General features: G+C 39.9%; 1 protein-coding gene across 1 annotated transcript; it reads left to right on the top strand.

The window, feature by feature from the left end:
• The first annotated feature begins 2,930 nt into the window (after window positions 1–2,930).
• LOC121854744 lies at window positions 2,931–15,243 on the top strand. Its single transcript, XM_042349482.1, has 5 exons — window positions 2,931–3,262; window positions 5,071–5,150; window positions 9,470–9,611; window positions 9,805–12,601; window positions 15,209–15,243. The coding sequence occupies exons 1-5, from the start codon at window positions 3,236–3,238 to the stop codon at window positions 15,241–15,243; spliced, it is 3,081 nt and encodes a 1,026-aa protein (XP_042205416.1). The 5' UTR covers window positions 2,931–3,235.
• The last annotated feature ends 826 nt before the right edge of the window (window positions 15,244–16,069 follow it).

Genomic DNA, 16,069 nt, shown 5'->3' with positions numbered 1-16,069 from the left:
ATTGGTGAACAGTGCTTAAGTCAGTGAGAGCAACTCAAACGTAACAGTCGTACCCAAGTTAATCTTCACACAGTGAGGTCCCAGGTACCCAGTGATAACGGCCCGTGAGACCCAACAACAACCAGCGATGTGTTAATCCGTCTACGATAGGAAGGCCTGGGGCCACACCTCACTCATATAACACCATCTGTGAGGGAATTATTACACCACGTCAAGTCCCTCATAACACCATCTGTGAGGGAATTACTACACCACGTGATGCCCCTCATAACACCATCTGTGAGGGAGTTACTTAATCCACTACGTGAGGATGTACGAATGGACAACTGGGGCCACCAGCGAACACCATCTGTGAGGGAATTATTACACCACGTTCGTGAGCCCCTCATAACACCATCTGTGAGGGAATGTGAGGCCCCTCATAACACCATCTGTGAGGGAATTACTACACGTGAGGCCCCTCATAACACCATCTGTGAGGTAATTACTATACCACGTGGTCCCTCATAACACCATCTGTGAGGGAATTACTACACCACGTGAGGTCCCTCCTAACACCATCTGTGAGGGAGTTACTACACTACATGTTTGCTGTTCAACACCTACATTAATCTGAATGTTCACTGTATGTTCCTTTACCCATCTCTAATGAAGGCTTTTGTTAAACCACCAATGTATGTAATAAGTCATTTATGTCCAATGTATATTTTCAGCCCTCGGGCTGCAGAACTTTTTCAATAAACCGTTAATTATTATTATTATTATTATTTATTATTATTACACACACACACACACACACACACACACACAGACATACACACTCACACACACACACACACACACACACACACACACAAACTCACACATACATACACACATGACTCTCACGTTCTTGGTGAATGACAATTGTATTTCATCACCATTTCAGCAGTTTTACATCCTGTTTAGGCCATAATGGCTTAAACTGAGAAACGCTGGAATTAAATCATTGCCTGAGAAAGTGACAACCTACCTCACTGACATCTTGCTGACCTATAACTGACCTCATTCCCCAGCTGACTGAATGACCTTCTCTGGGATACAAATATGACCTCTTGGCATCACAATAATTACTCTTACAAACACATTCAGGGGCATTTAAACTTGTGTTAGGGCATTGTGATAAGCATTTGACCTGTCCAGTACATGACTTGAAAGTACACCCACAAAAGTCCTGTCGCCTCTCCCACTGCTTCACGAACCCCAAGATTCAGACTCGTGAACCCGAAGCAGTAGACACTAATACATTATTCTATCTATAAATGCTTCGGATTCACATGTTTGAATCTCGGGGTTCGTGGTTCAGGAGGAGAGGAGACAGGACTTTTGTGAGTGACTGTGAGATCAAAAGAATAGTGCTTTTATTTATCATTATTTGAGAATAGAACCAATGAAAAAAAAAGTCTCATATTCGGGGTTTTTCATTGGCTAGAGACTACACCCAGACAGTGCTTGTGGTAGAATTCATAATTACCTGGAGCTATTAATGACCTGTTTTTATTGCCATTGCGCATCAATATGTCTATTTTAATGACCTTGGTGACAGAAACTCTACTAATCTAACTATACCTGAAAACAACAACATAGCGATAAGAATTCAGTGGTTTCCGGGTCCACAAAAGTACTCCGCACACCTGAGATAACGCGTTTAACTCTACCTATGTAATCAACAGAATCAAATTATGTAAACAGAACAATATCATGTAAACAGAACAAATAATGTGTAAATAATAAAAAAAATAATTAGTGGCTTCATAATTATCCTCATTATGGTCGTGAGTGTTGACCTGTGAGGGAGAATAAGGATGGAGGGAGGGTCATGGTGCTCGGAGGATCATCTGAGGATGAGTTAAGTGTAGGGGAAGGAAGGATGACAAGTACAAGAGAAGGATGCCTGGAGGATGAGTCGAGAAATAAAACGAGACTGATTTAAGGATGAATATGACGAGGGGGAGAAGAGAAAGAGGAGGAGGAGGAGGAAGAGGTTGTGTGGTGAATTAATAGCTGTTTGGCTGAATGACACGCCTGCACCTGCACGCCCGCCCAGCACGTTACAAAGGTAGGTAGATAGATAGATAGATAGATAGATAGATAGATAGATAGATAGACACGTAGATAAATAAAAAACTGTAGATAAATACTGTAGATAGATAGATAGATAGATAGATAGATAGATTTACAGATTTTCTCAATAAAGTTGTAATAAGTTCACCTGAGCAGCATTTACTCAGACAGTACAGGTATACAGAGACAAAAGAATGAGAGAGAGAGAGAGAGAGAGAGACTACAGTATTTCATAACCTCACGTGCAGATAATTACTTTGAATTATTTAATAATCACGGCCCCACCAGCAGTAGGAGTGAGCTCAGAGTGAGTGCACAGAAACCCATATGCTCACAAATTGTCCTGTCCGCTACCACTATTTTTCTGCTATTGCTGTATTGCCCCACATCATTGCCACATTTTAATCAATGTTTAATATCGAATGTTTCTATTTTTGGTAAAATGGTATTCAGTGAACCATGTGTTATTGCAGTATACATTATGTAGTAGCCCGAGACACAGATTTACTGTCCTGTGTCTCTACCTGTAAAAATTATCTCTACATAGACGTGTCTATATATTTTAGGTCATCCATTAAATAATCAAGATTTGTAATATTAATATAAATACAAATCACAATATAAATATAGTTGTATAAAGATAAACATGAACACATAATTTCACACTTACTTCTATTACTCTGCGTAATCAATATTTAACAACAATTTCCAATGCTTCAGAGCGCCACAAAATTTCCTGTCACGCACGCTCGTGTGTCCTCCCGGAAGCCGTGAATGGATATACAGTATATAAAGCATCACGAACGTTACCGTGTGTTTCAGTCTGCTGTGGCGTTCATCGTTGAACGTATATATCCTGGCGCCAGCTTATCCAGTGACGTCACACGATGTTTATACCCGGAATGTTTTGATTGGTGCGTTCTCTGAATGGCTGCCACTCTGAGTTCTCGAAGATTGAACTTGTCAAGATTTTTAGTGATAACAAGATCATCACCAAATACTGTTAATAATTCAAAGTGACGAAACAGGTTTAGTTAATATTCCAAGTACTGTACTGTACTTATATCTGTCTTTGTCTTCTTCCTCGTATCTGATGTTGCAGTGACGTCACAAATACGCCAGGGCGTTCGTGATGTTGACGACGCATGTGGTTCTTTTAGTAAGTCTTGTTTACGGTGTTCTCCAGCTTAGCTTTAACCTGACAACAAAACGAAATTTATATATATATACATATATATATATATATATATATATATATATATATATATATATATATATATATATATATATATATATATATATATATATATATATATATATAAGCAAGAGTTTTCTACATTAATTTGCTTACCCTATTTAAACTAAAGATAGAGAAATATGCAAATGACGTACAACTTCATTCACTAAAACCACGTCTTGATGTTGTAAGTCCTCGGCCACAGATTCTCAAGACGCGTAAGTTAAGTTTTCATCTGAAGTGGAGATGTGAGGAGCCATATTACTGGTGCACTACAACACATACAACGTGGACATTATAGAGACTGTACAGCACAGTACTGTACTGTAGCTGGAAGTGTTCTCTCTTACGGGGAAACTCGACCTACAAGTCTTCGAGGGTCTGGTGTGGGAATTTGTGTTGAGAGGATGATGTGACACCTGTTATGATGTATATTGCAGATACATGGTGTGGATACATGATGTGTAAACTTTGTGGATACATAGCGTATACACAGGTAGACACAAGGTGTTGACATAGGTTGTGTACACCTGATGTGAACACATTGTGTAGACACAGGGTGTGTACACATAGTGTGAACAAACGGCATTAACATTTGATGTAGACCTATGATGTAGACATACTGTGCAGACACATAGTGTAGACATAGTACGGACAGATTGTGTGAACACATGGGAGTAGAAATATGGTCTGGCCACAAACACTGTAGATACATGGTGTAATTACTCAGCATAATACGAACGCTTGGTGTGAATGACAGATACCATTTACTAAGGATGCACTACGTGAAGCCCCAGTGTGTACGTGGTGTGTGTGTGTGTGTGTGTGTGTGTGTGTGTGTGTGTGTGTGTGTGTGTGTGTGTGTGTGTGTGTGTGTGACCACCAACATCCTCAACATCTTCCTGTCATGGTAGTAATAGCCTCCAGCACAAAACACAGCGTCTCGTCTCAGGATGTCATAAGCATATCGTAGGATGAATTCTCCACCTTAGACACAAAGGAGCGTAAGTTATATCCTTCCTTTAATTAGAGATGTGAGAATTTATCAAAGAAATCCACCTATAAGACGACATAAAGATGGATTTTCAAAGATTCTTAAGTCAAATTTTCGAATAACTGAGATTTGATAATGCATTTAGCTAGCTCATATAAATACCAATACCATAGAACTATTCTCAAAGGTTTCAAACATAATTTTTTCCCATAACGAGTTGACTTATAGTATTAGGATAAACATTGAGTCGAAACTGCAGTGAGACTCAACCCTCAGTCACGGGGAAACGCTTTTATGACTGAACTTCCGAGAATCAGGACACATGACTAGGATATCCTAAAAAAATTCATGGGTAAAAAAAAATTTCCCTCGTAGCTGGTGATGAGAGGAGTCGAGTTACAGTTGATTCTCAGTGTAATTCTCACGTTGTCTGCTGTACGTTGTCTATGTCGTAGTTAAGAGGTATTCACACATCACTATATAGAGGAGGATTTAACCTACTGACCTTTGAGAATTTGTACCCATGCAGAGGAAACTGTATATCAGCTTTATATAAAAGTATTAATAAATCCCATGTTGCCCTCTTACCTTCCACAACAATAACCTGAATTATTATAAGTACATAGATACACACGTCTACACTTGTTTATGTAAATATATATCACTTATTTGTATAATTTGCTTCATTATATAACTTTAGGACAATAATCAAAGAGAGTATGTGGCACCGTTGCAGGTGGTGACGTCATGGTCTGGGTGGTCACTCACGGAGGCGTCTGGTTCAGGAACTTCGACTGCAAGACAATACAACGTCAGGTTAGTGTAGTCTCCCCTTAAGTGATTTTCTCTAATTAAACCTATTATCAAAATATACTGTTCATTGATCTAACATTAAACGACGAAAAAAAAACCCTACAAGATTGCTGATAGAAATGAAATTGAAAGTTGTATTTTTTTGTGAATGAGAAAACGGAACAAGCCACCGACTCAGGTACGGCGCTCAATATATATTTACGTTTGAGTGCAGTGTTAGTCATATTATGCCGGGCACACACACAGGGGCTCTCAGAGGGCTACTTTATAGGACACCAACTGGCAATCCTGTGCAAGGGGAGTAGCGAAGCATTACAAGCATTCACGAGGGAACATGAGAAGTGGACAAAATAAAACCACCTCCACACAGTACACGCTCACTGACGAGTCGACTGGGTCATACAACGCCTGTGGAAATAAAGCTTTTAACAGTTAACTTGGGCTGTCCTTCCTTGAATCGATTCATGGTTTATTAGTGTTTTTGTTTTTTGACACTGTACCCGAATGCTCAACTAATGTGAACTTGTATGGCGAATCTATCTATCTATCTATCTATCTATCTATCTAATACGAGGAAAACACATTGAATATATTGCTTGTTTTTATTGTATCGATATTACTAATTAGTTGATCAGTCAATTTTGTAGAGTGGCAAACAAGAACTGGTGTTTATAAGTATCAAGGAGAGAGAGAGAGAGAGAGAGAGAGAGAGAGAGAGAGAGAGAGAGAGAGAGAGAGAGAGAGAGAATTTTTACTCAAGATCCTCGTAAAATTAAGTAAAAAATATAAACAACTTGGAAGATGCATAAACTGATTAAACTTAACTAATCTAACCTAAACCAAACTAAACCTAATCCACCTTAAACCATGAGGATGAAAGCGGTTTGGTATCATTTTGGTAACCAGTAGTGGACCTAGAAATTCCTCAAGTGGGGAAGGGGGCGATGGGAGGGGAGGGGGTAGTATCAATCCCCATAACTTCAACCTCATCAATCATCAATCATCAATCATGACGTCATTCAGATCAGCGTCATTCGGGTCCTTCGTAATATTCTGGTATGTGTCATAGAGAAATTTTCATAATACGTGTTATAATTTACCCCGTTACAAGAGATGATCGGCATTGCAACATTAAGTTTTGGGGATGGTTGTTTGACACGAGGTAGACCCCCTCCCCCCCCACCACCACCTGCGTGTAGTATTGTTAATTACTGACACGTGAGGAGTAATGTGATGCTACAGTAACGCAATTACTTGATGAAGTGTATTGATACAACGATACTGTGATACAATGACACGGTGGTATTCTGATACGTTAATGCTGTAATACTGTGATATAGGGATACTGTAATACATTGATCGTGATACATTGATATAGTGATACAATGGTGCACTGATACACTGATAGAGTAAGACAGTGATTCAGTGGTACAGACTTGTGCATATACAAGAGTTATCCTCTTTATCAGTAGTCGGTCGATCAGGACTCTATTACAAGGTCTGCATGGGCTGATGAATGTACTGTACCTGTGTCAGTGTTGGTCTGGTCTAGTTTTAAATGAGCTCACAGTCGGTGTCGTTATTTTAAACGTTCGCAACTTTTTTACTTTAAAGGAGTTCGTTCTGGCAGATTTTGTTTTTATACTTGTGGCTTCTTTAACATGATGGGCGACCACCCACTAGCTCCACATATGAACACTTGACTGAGTAATGTCCTTTTAGGTGATGATAAACTCTATTAAATCACCCTTTGCCCGTCTACAGTAGATGAAGACGTTCTAATATCTCTTGGCATGTGGGTTCAGTTTGGTAGTCCTCCTTTGGACATTCTCAACCAAACTGTCAGTCTTCAACATATTTCAGGGACCAAACAGAACGACATTATTCAAAGTGTGGGAGCACCTCACTTTTGAAGAGCCTTATGTGGGAAGAATCATCTAGGTAGGTGTGAGGCCACTATGAGCATGATTCATCTTCTCACAATTATCCGAGAACATCGGTTCATTGTCAACATAAACCACCCAGGTCTTTTTCATATATAGTTTCAGTAAATGATGTTTCCATATTACGTTGGGACATGTGATACATCTCCTTACTATTGCTATGACCAAGTTGCATCTTGCATTTAGTAACGTTGAATCTTAGCTGCCATGACTCTACCTGTATAGACAAGCAGGTAATTATATATTTATCAGGTGTGAATAAGTGAAATTAGTAAGTCTTATTTATAGAGGAATAAATATAATTTTTTTTGTTGCACGGTGAAATGTATTATGCTCAGAGCCCTGATGCGTCCACCAGTTGTAGAGTGAAAAGAGGAATGAAGCCTTACTACGATCACATTACCCGAAGACATGAAATAAATATTGGACAGCAATTTAGTAAGCTAGATTCAGCCCCGTTCTTGTATTACTTTGCATGTGTAGTTTAAGGGACTTTTTTACTCAGTGGTAAAGTGTTCCCTTTAATGAACAAATGGTCACAGGATCAACTTCCGACCAATGTAGACAGGGCTCCCTCTTGTACACGAGTCTCTGTGCAACAGTAAAAAATAAATACACTCTGGGGCGTACTAGCCCATAGTGGAACAACCCCTGGGTACTGTAGACTAGCATCCTGTCAAGATGGTGAAGTAACCCACTAGCTGCTGAATGATAAGAGTAAGGAGATCAACACCTATCCGGCCACTCAACACCATAATCGGAAAATTAGTTGTATAAATTAAAACAAATATCCACAAATTCTCATCACCGCCACAACGAGTAAACTCACCATAAGCACAACCAACAAAAACCGTGAATAAATCCATTAAATCCTCCCTAGTAACTGGAGAAATGAAAACGCATGTTAATCCTTCCTGTGACAAAAAACGTTTTCAAGTTACATATTCCCGTAGTGGAGATATGAGAGGACGTCTAGTCTACTCACTTCAGCCTAAATAGAAAACCCAAAATGTCGCCGGTATTGTGTTGAGACTATTGTAGCTTTGTGCCGTGTCTGTAGTTAGAGAAACAAGGCTACCGATTTAAATCATGAAAAAATTTGAAGCCAGCATTTGCACTTTTGATATTTCTAATGTAACTATCTATAACGTCTATCTATCTATCAATCTCTCTATCTATCAACTTATTGTCATTATTCCTCTCTCTTTTCGATATTGTTTGGATGATTGTGTACGGAGTTAAAGGAAGGGGAGGAATGTCAAGGAAAGTGGTGGAGCAGAGGTATTGGGGGTCAACAATGAGGAGGCAAGACAACATGAAGAAATATTCACACACACTCACACACTTGTTCACAAAAAAAAACCACATTCTGAGATATATGAATAATACAAATGTCTATTTAGTAAAATCGTTATACAATCTACACTGATCCAATATATACGCAGACAGTGCAAGTATACAAACAATGGTGGTAAAGAAAAACTCGATTCATCCTAAGATAGCTCATGAAAATCCTTATAAGCTTTCCACGGGGCTCTCTATCCATTTATCTTTTCCAACACTGTCAGCTTACTAGCCATTTGGGACTCAACTCGCAAAGCAGTAGAGAGGCAAGCGTACCACCACAGTACCACTAACAATAACTAGAACCCTTATGTGAGATGTGAGAATTTATGTATGAAACTATCGTACCAAACATGGCCTTCATTACACCTCTTATCGGACCAGAAAAATATATAAATTCATAAATGGGAGAGACGCTCAGTCAAAGAAAAAAACACATTAAGATTTACGGAAACTTACTGAATATGTTAAGAAGGCACAGAGCAAAATATTAAGCTCGATCATGAAAAGCAATGAAACCTATATAAACCTATATAAACAAGGCCACGGGCCACGCACTGTGCAATGATTAAGCAATAAAAGGATCAGTCAGGAGTGAAATAATTGCTGATTTGCTGAAACTTGGTACAGGAAATAATTTTCGAAACACTCACGCAGATGATGTAACCGTAAAGCATGATGTGTTACTTTTATTCTCTTCGCCACTGATCGGCTCGTTAGCAGCTTGTTCTTGGCGAGGATTGTCTGACAGCACAAACACACTCCTATTAAATAAACTCTTACTGGACAGAATACTGTCTCATAAGTATGTGTAATAATAATAATAATAATAATAATAATAATAATAATAATAATAATAATAATAATAATAATAATAATAATAATAATAATAAAAATAATTCAACACCCGAAAGCTAAGAATCAAATTACCAATGTGTCTTTGACTTCATTTTAATATTAAGTAATGTGATCATCTACTGTGCATACAGTACTGTATACTGTTTAAGAAACTGATTTTCCCCATTTCTCTTACAGTGTACCATCTGTGGATTCGCTTCAATATCCATGTTCTGTCTATAACTGCGTTTGGGTAACAAAGAAAATGATATCTAAGGAAAGCTATGGTAAACACGGGCAGTACGGAGGCGTCATCAGATCACCAAGGGAACTCAACAATGTTAGTGTAAAAATATAAATGACTACAGTTTATTTAACAACATAAACTCTATGGGATAATTAGGTTTAGGTTTAGAGACAACTGATACAAATATAGATTGCATTATGTGTTTGGGATTTAGGATGGACACGTACAACCAACCGTATATAACTTTAACATAATAATTTAGAATGTTATTTTATATTTTTTTCAGAATAACGAGATTGGTCGCGGTTCATCTGTGATTACAGTTGATGAAAATGGACACCTTAGTCATCAAAATCAGTTCCTTACATATTCCGTCCCATTACAACCTACATCCCATTCTCTGGAATACCCAATTGCTTCATCGCCTTTAGTTGACATCTCCACACCTTCTTCCGCGTACTCTTCCCTCCTCTCTCTAAGATCTTCGTCTATTACTGCTTCTCCAACTGCCACTCTCAATCCTGACTCTTCTTTTTATGCCAAGACATCATCTTCAATTACATTTTCGCCTTCGTTTCCTTATTATCCTTCTGTTTATCCATCTTCATCATCTAACTGGTTCATAAGGAGGCACCAACGATCTTCTTCTCTTTCTCCTTATTTATCTCATTTCCTGTCTCTAAACACCGAGAGACCTTCTTCATCTGTGGTGCAACCCTCGCTACTAGACCTCTCCCAAAGAGACTACACAACACAAAGTTCACCCGACACACACCAAGCCCTGAAGAGGACGCCCTTCACTTACTCTGATCTCCCGATAGACGATGATTCTGCTTTTATTCCTTCGATAGATCCTGTTGTGTCGTTTTTGACAGAATCTCCCTTGAGATCTGCTGTTTCTTCTTCGCCTTCCGTCACTTCTCATCCCATCTCAGTTCGATCGCCTCCCTCTGAGTCGTCTCACGCACCTTTGTCCTTTCCATATGCGCCTCTTTCTTCCGGTGTTAGCTATCCATTTCATCTTCTTAACATCTCTTCTCTATCAGATATTCCACATTTATTAGCTTTCACTTCTTTCCCCTCACAATTCCCTCGTCTCCCAACAGAACAGGAAGAAGATCAAGAGAATTTCAAAACTTCTGAGACCAACGCCGGGTCATCCGAGGATCATGATCCGTCACCTCCTACTGTCACTGACCAGGACTTAGTTGCAAGGCTCGCCCACCTCTTCCGCCACATCAAAACGACCCAGAATACTGAGAGAGTTATGATGAAAGAAAGTAAGACGAACATATCAACAGACACCCTAAGAGGGATTCATGCAAATGACTCTCAATTACCAAATCCTAACTCGCAAGGTGAGGCGAATCATACAGGCTACAGTAGCTTGTTAGAAGGGACAGAATGGCTTAAATTTATTAAGAGGTATTTTACGCCTCGGGACACGCAAATGAAAACTGGAGGACGACCCGAGGAAGATATGGAAGAAGTAGACAAACAGTCAAATTTAGCATCAAAATTGGCGAAGATTAAACATGACTCAGGTGAAGAAGGCGACGCACAGCAGGATACCTTAACTTTCTCTCAGTTCGACACAATGATCTCCAAGCTGACCGGAAAACCCTTGTCTCAACCACCCGAGCAGAAATATGTAGATCGAATTATGCGGAAATCCATGATGGTCGAGGATAGTGAAGACGTAAGATCAGCACGGGCCAGAGATTCGTGGGTAGCAGCAGAAATTAACATGGGGTCGATGGGTGTTCTTACCCTAGACATTGGTGATTATCTAAATAAAGAAATATATTTAGACGTAGATATTAATAAGTCGTTACATTCAAAGGGTAATACAGCTTTCAGTTCGACGAATCAAAACAGACCTGGAGCATCAGAAGATGAAGGAAATCAAACAAATATTACCACAGGTGCAGATGACGCGTTAAATTGGATGAAAGTCGACATCCTGAAACGTTTAGGATCTGACCTCAGCCCGGGAAAAGTTACGAACTTGTTTTCACCGCCTGACACGACCTCTAGCAACACCAATGCTCGTCTACGAGAAAAAAGTGCTCCTCATAGCGATGATCATTCAACACCTTTTGATATCCATATCAGATTCTCTTCCCCAATGAAGAGAAACTCACTGCTGAAGCTCTCCAACATCTTACGAATGAACAGCTCCATCGCCAACGGCCAAGACCCTAGGAATCCTCTGATACACCTGAACATCGCGTCCGGGATGGAACCACAGAACACGAATGCATCAAATAACTCACCTCTTTCAAGCCTATCACAAGCTTACTACTATTTTCATCGTCCGGGCCAGCAGGGTGTCGCTGACGATCGCCATCAACTGGATTTCCCAAGAGGTAATGAGAGCCCCAACAACCACCAAGATCGAGGACAAGCAGCAGTCAACAAAACTCAGGATGACCCCATCAACTCCACTGGTCTCTCGAAACTTATACCAGTACTAGATTTGATCTCAAACAACGAAACCATGAGTGCCCTGGACACAGGCAACAAGGTGGAAAGATTCCTAGAGACAGCAATTTCTTTCTGGGATTCTTTTATGAAGCAAACAGAATCCGACTCCTTTGATGATCTTCAGCGCCCACCCCTGCCTTCCACACGCCTCACTGCGCCAGGAGAAAGGTACACAGACACCCAGGAGACGAACGTTAATCCTCTGGAAAGATTCACGAAACCACTGGAAAAATTCCTACAACCTTTTATCCATCAACAAAGGTCGCGCGTCAGCCTGCAGACTACAGAAAACCGGCCGACAGAGACATCCATGAACATGAACAGCAGTTTCTCACACCCACCAGGTCCTCAAGACTTTGGAAGTGTGAGTCCTTATTTGTTGCCTCCTATGAACCCTAGTGAGTCGCAGCTGCTGGCGTGGAGGATCTCTGAGATGCTGGCTGACGGAGGCCCACAGCTGTATGGCGAGAGAAGGAATCGCCAGGTTATCGCTGGAGACAGAGGTGTAGATGATGATGGGGACAAAAGTGACGATGATGATGGTGGAGACAAAAGTAACGATGATGATGATGGGGGCAAAAGTAGCGATGATGATGGTGGAGACAAAAGTGACGATGATGATGATGATGGTGGAGACAGAAGTGACGATGATGATGATGGTGGAGACAGAAGTGGAGGTCTCGGTGTTAGCAAAGAGACAATTGGAAACACAGAGACCAGTGGGAAGGAGAAAGATGGTCTCCAGGTTGACGGTAAAATAAGAGCAGCCCAACAGATTAATGCAGGCAGTTTAGGAGACCCGTTTGTTGTCGTGAAGGCGCCAGATCTATCCAAAAGGCCCGTGACGTAAAAAACTGACCTTAACAGATATATCTGAAGGTGGGTTGAAAATACTGTGACATCATAAAGTGGTCTAGAAAAATCCTGACGTCATTAATTGGTCTACAAATCCTGTGACGTCATAAACGGAGCTGCATACCTCTAATAACATCTGTGACGTTATAAATACAAGACAATTTCAAAACTAAAAAACTTAACTTTGTCATGAAAAACAAGTGTACCATTTCTCATTTTAGATGTAAAACAATATCATAGTCTTCACACCTAAAGCTTTGTTTCATTAACTGTATTAATGACGAAAGCATTTCACATGGATGTTGTTCTATTGGTGTTTTGAAGCTCTGACAGATTGAACTATTTATGTTTCACTTAGAATAGATTTTAAAATTGAGTTTATTTATGCTGTATATATTTTGTACAGGGCGGCGCATAATTCAGTTTACAAAGAACAATTTGAGTGAAACTACGACTTTGGTAAAATTACTTCTGTGCCAACCTGTATATAGTTTGTTTACAGCAGGGCTTTATATCGTTAATTTGTACACGCATGTGGAATAAAGGGAAGAAATATTTGAGTGGTGGTTATTTCCTGACCGACAGTGTGGCAGCAGCTACTAATATAAACTAAGTGATGTTTTATTCCTCTGTTATATAACCCACTGTTGGAGAATGTTTCTCCCGGGTGGTGGTTGGGGCGGTCCATGGCGCCCACACTCATGACCACACCGAGACAAGTCTAGTTAGAAGTGAAAGTGAGTCTTCTCCTCCTGACAGTGCAGGTAAATGTCCAGTAAACCTACGACACACAAAGACACAGTGTGGTGGGCACTTTCACTTCCCCGTATAAAGTCAGGTACTCAAGCAAAGTTTAGATCAATGGCTGGCTATCACAAGAACTGATGACAAGGTGTACAGTATTCACAAACGTCTTTCTGTCATGGAAACTATGAATATAATTTCTGATCTTATTTCCATAAACATAATCGATTCAGTTGGACTAGATAAATTGTTTTAAAAAATCTCTTAGGAAGCGACACCTGCCTCAAGACTCACGTTGAGTGCTAGTGATGGAGTCCCTTCTCACCTCCCTGTTCATTATCAATTTATTTTGCCTCGACCAACACGCATCACTCAGTAACCACCAGCGTTATATCTCAAGCCAACAGTTTGCCTAATGTCTCGTTATATATTTATAACAATTTGTTGCATAATAAATTGTGTCTGACTTACTTAACTCTTTGAGGACGATGACCTTGAAGGGTTAAAGATGAAACAAACGAAACTTTATTCACTTCAGATAAAGATGAGGATTCAGAGATTGTGGTGATCTTACTGTTAGAGTTAACCACAACCTACCTTTAAAGGTTAATGACTCAACCATATTAGTTTTACCTCTAAACTTTGTAAGATATATACGTACTATTATCATTAAGAACCAAAGTCTAACACCCTAACTACTCCTAAAGAGAGAAATGCATAAAGCTACTTCAATAGCACAACACCTTCACCACATTTTACCGTGATCGACCCTGAAAGTTTAGTCTGAAACATTTGTGTCTTAACTGTTTCTCTGTGGCTTCAGGGGTTAACTTCAGGATAATTTTATGTTTGTTGTAAACATCTTGGCAGTAATGTTGGCCACACAGGCAGTTTCTCACTAGAGGACCAGCCGTCACCACACACTGGAGACCAGCCGTCACTACACACTGGAGGACCAGCCGTCACCACACACTGGAGGACCAGCCGTCACCACACACTGGAGGACCAGCCGTCACCACACACTGGAGGACCAGCCGTCACCACACACTGGAGGACCAGCCGTCACCACACACTGGAGGACCAGCCGTCACCACACACTGGAGGACCAGCCGTCACCACACACTAGAGGACCAGCCGTCACCACACACTGGAGGACCAGCCGTCACCACACACTGGAGGACCAGCCGTCACCACACACTGGAGGACCAGCCGTCACCACACACTTACCTGAGGACAGTTCGCCTTGTTACTAAATTCAAAGGACAAGTGAGTAGTTTGTAGGGCTTTTAAGGTAGAATGGGACAAATACTGTTGAACTGCTTGTATATGTATGTATGTATGTATGTATGTATGTATGTCATGTTTTATTGTGATATTCTCATTTTAACGGAACATAATTAATAATTCTCTTCTTAGTTGATGTTATAGCCTGTACTTACCTGATTTTTTTAATTTTTATTTACTGTATATATTCTATATAATTTACTATTGTAACTTGTTTTTACATATATTTAATTTTGTACGTTGAATAATTATATTATAATAAATAATTTTTTTCTTCATATGGTTTGCATTTTTTCAGAATTTTTTACTTTTTTGTACAGTTTGTGATGATATACCAGGACCATCTGAAGATTAGACACCCCAGTTTATTTCAACTGAAGAATAACAACATTAACCTAGGCTAACTTATCCTTACTTAACCTAATGTAATCTTCAGGTGATCAGTTTGCTATACACACAAAACTGGTAATGTTGACCGTAATTCCTATTCACTTAAAGATATTTATTAATGCTTTGGTTCTCTAAGTATTTATATACAAATAAACGTAACCTTTTCATTCTTAGTGAGTGAAACCATTACCCCGTAGAGTGTGGGACAAATGCTGTACCTTGAGTTATTAAATGCCTGTTAAACCCTTGAGTACAGCTACTTAACCACTCGAGTACTACGACTTAACCCTTCAGTACACGGTGTTGACCTTTTAAGAACGATGACTTAATCCTTTGAGTACAATGATTTAACCACTTGATTATACAATGCCTTACCTCCTTCAGTAAGATGATAACCCTTCAAGTACAGTGACTTAATCCATGTGAGTACAATGAGCTATTCCTTAAAGACAACGACCAACAACTCGAGGGATTTCTTCCTCCTACTCAAAGGGTTATTGACCTGACCTATTTGATGAAGATAATCGAATACCTTTCATTCCTTCAGGTCATTCCAGGTCTTTACTTGGGTCAGTCTCTGTACCCGGAACTAGAGACAACTCTTCATTAAGTCCTCCCACTACCTTGGTGAAAGTTGCTAGGATGGGGATTCGAACCAGTGACTTTTTGGCGAGGAGTCGTGTTCTACATCTACTCGACCATCGTATGGACAGATTGAGATTTAGGAACCCAGGGGTGCAGTAAGAACCCATGATATAAGCAGGCTGGGGGGTATGGTGGAGAACCCATGA

Source organism: Homarus americanus, unplaced genomic scaffold, assembly GCF_018991925.1.
Source record: "Homarus americanus isolate GMGI-L3 unplaced genomic scaffold, GMGI_Hamer_2.0 scaffold53233, whole genome shotgun sequence".
NCBI classification, from domain to species: domain Eukaryota; kingdom Metazoa; phylum Arthropoda; class Malacostraca; order Decapoda; family Nephropidae; genus Homarus; species Homarus americanus.
Note: the sequence above shows the minus strand (reverse complement) of the source record. Positions and strands in the feature narration are given on the sequence as shown.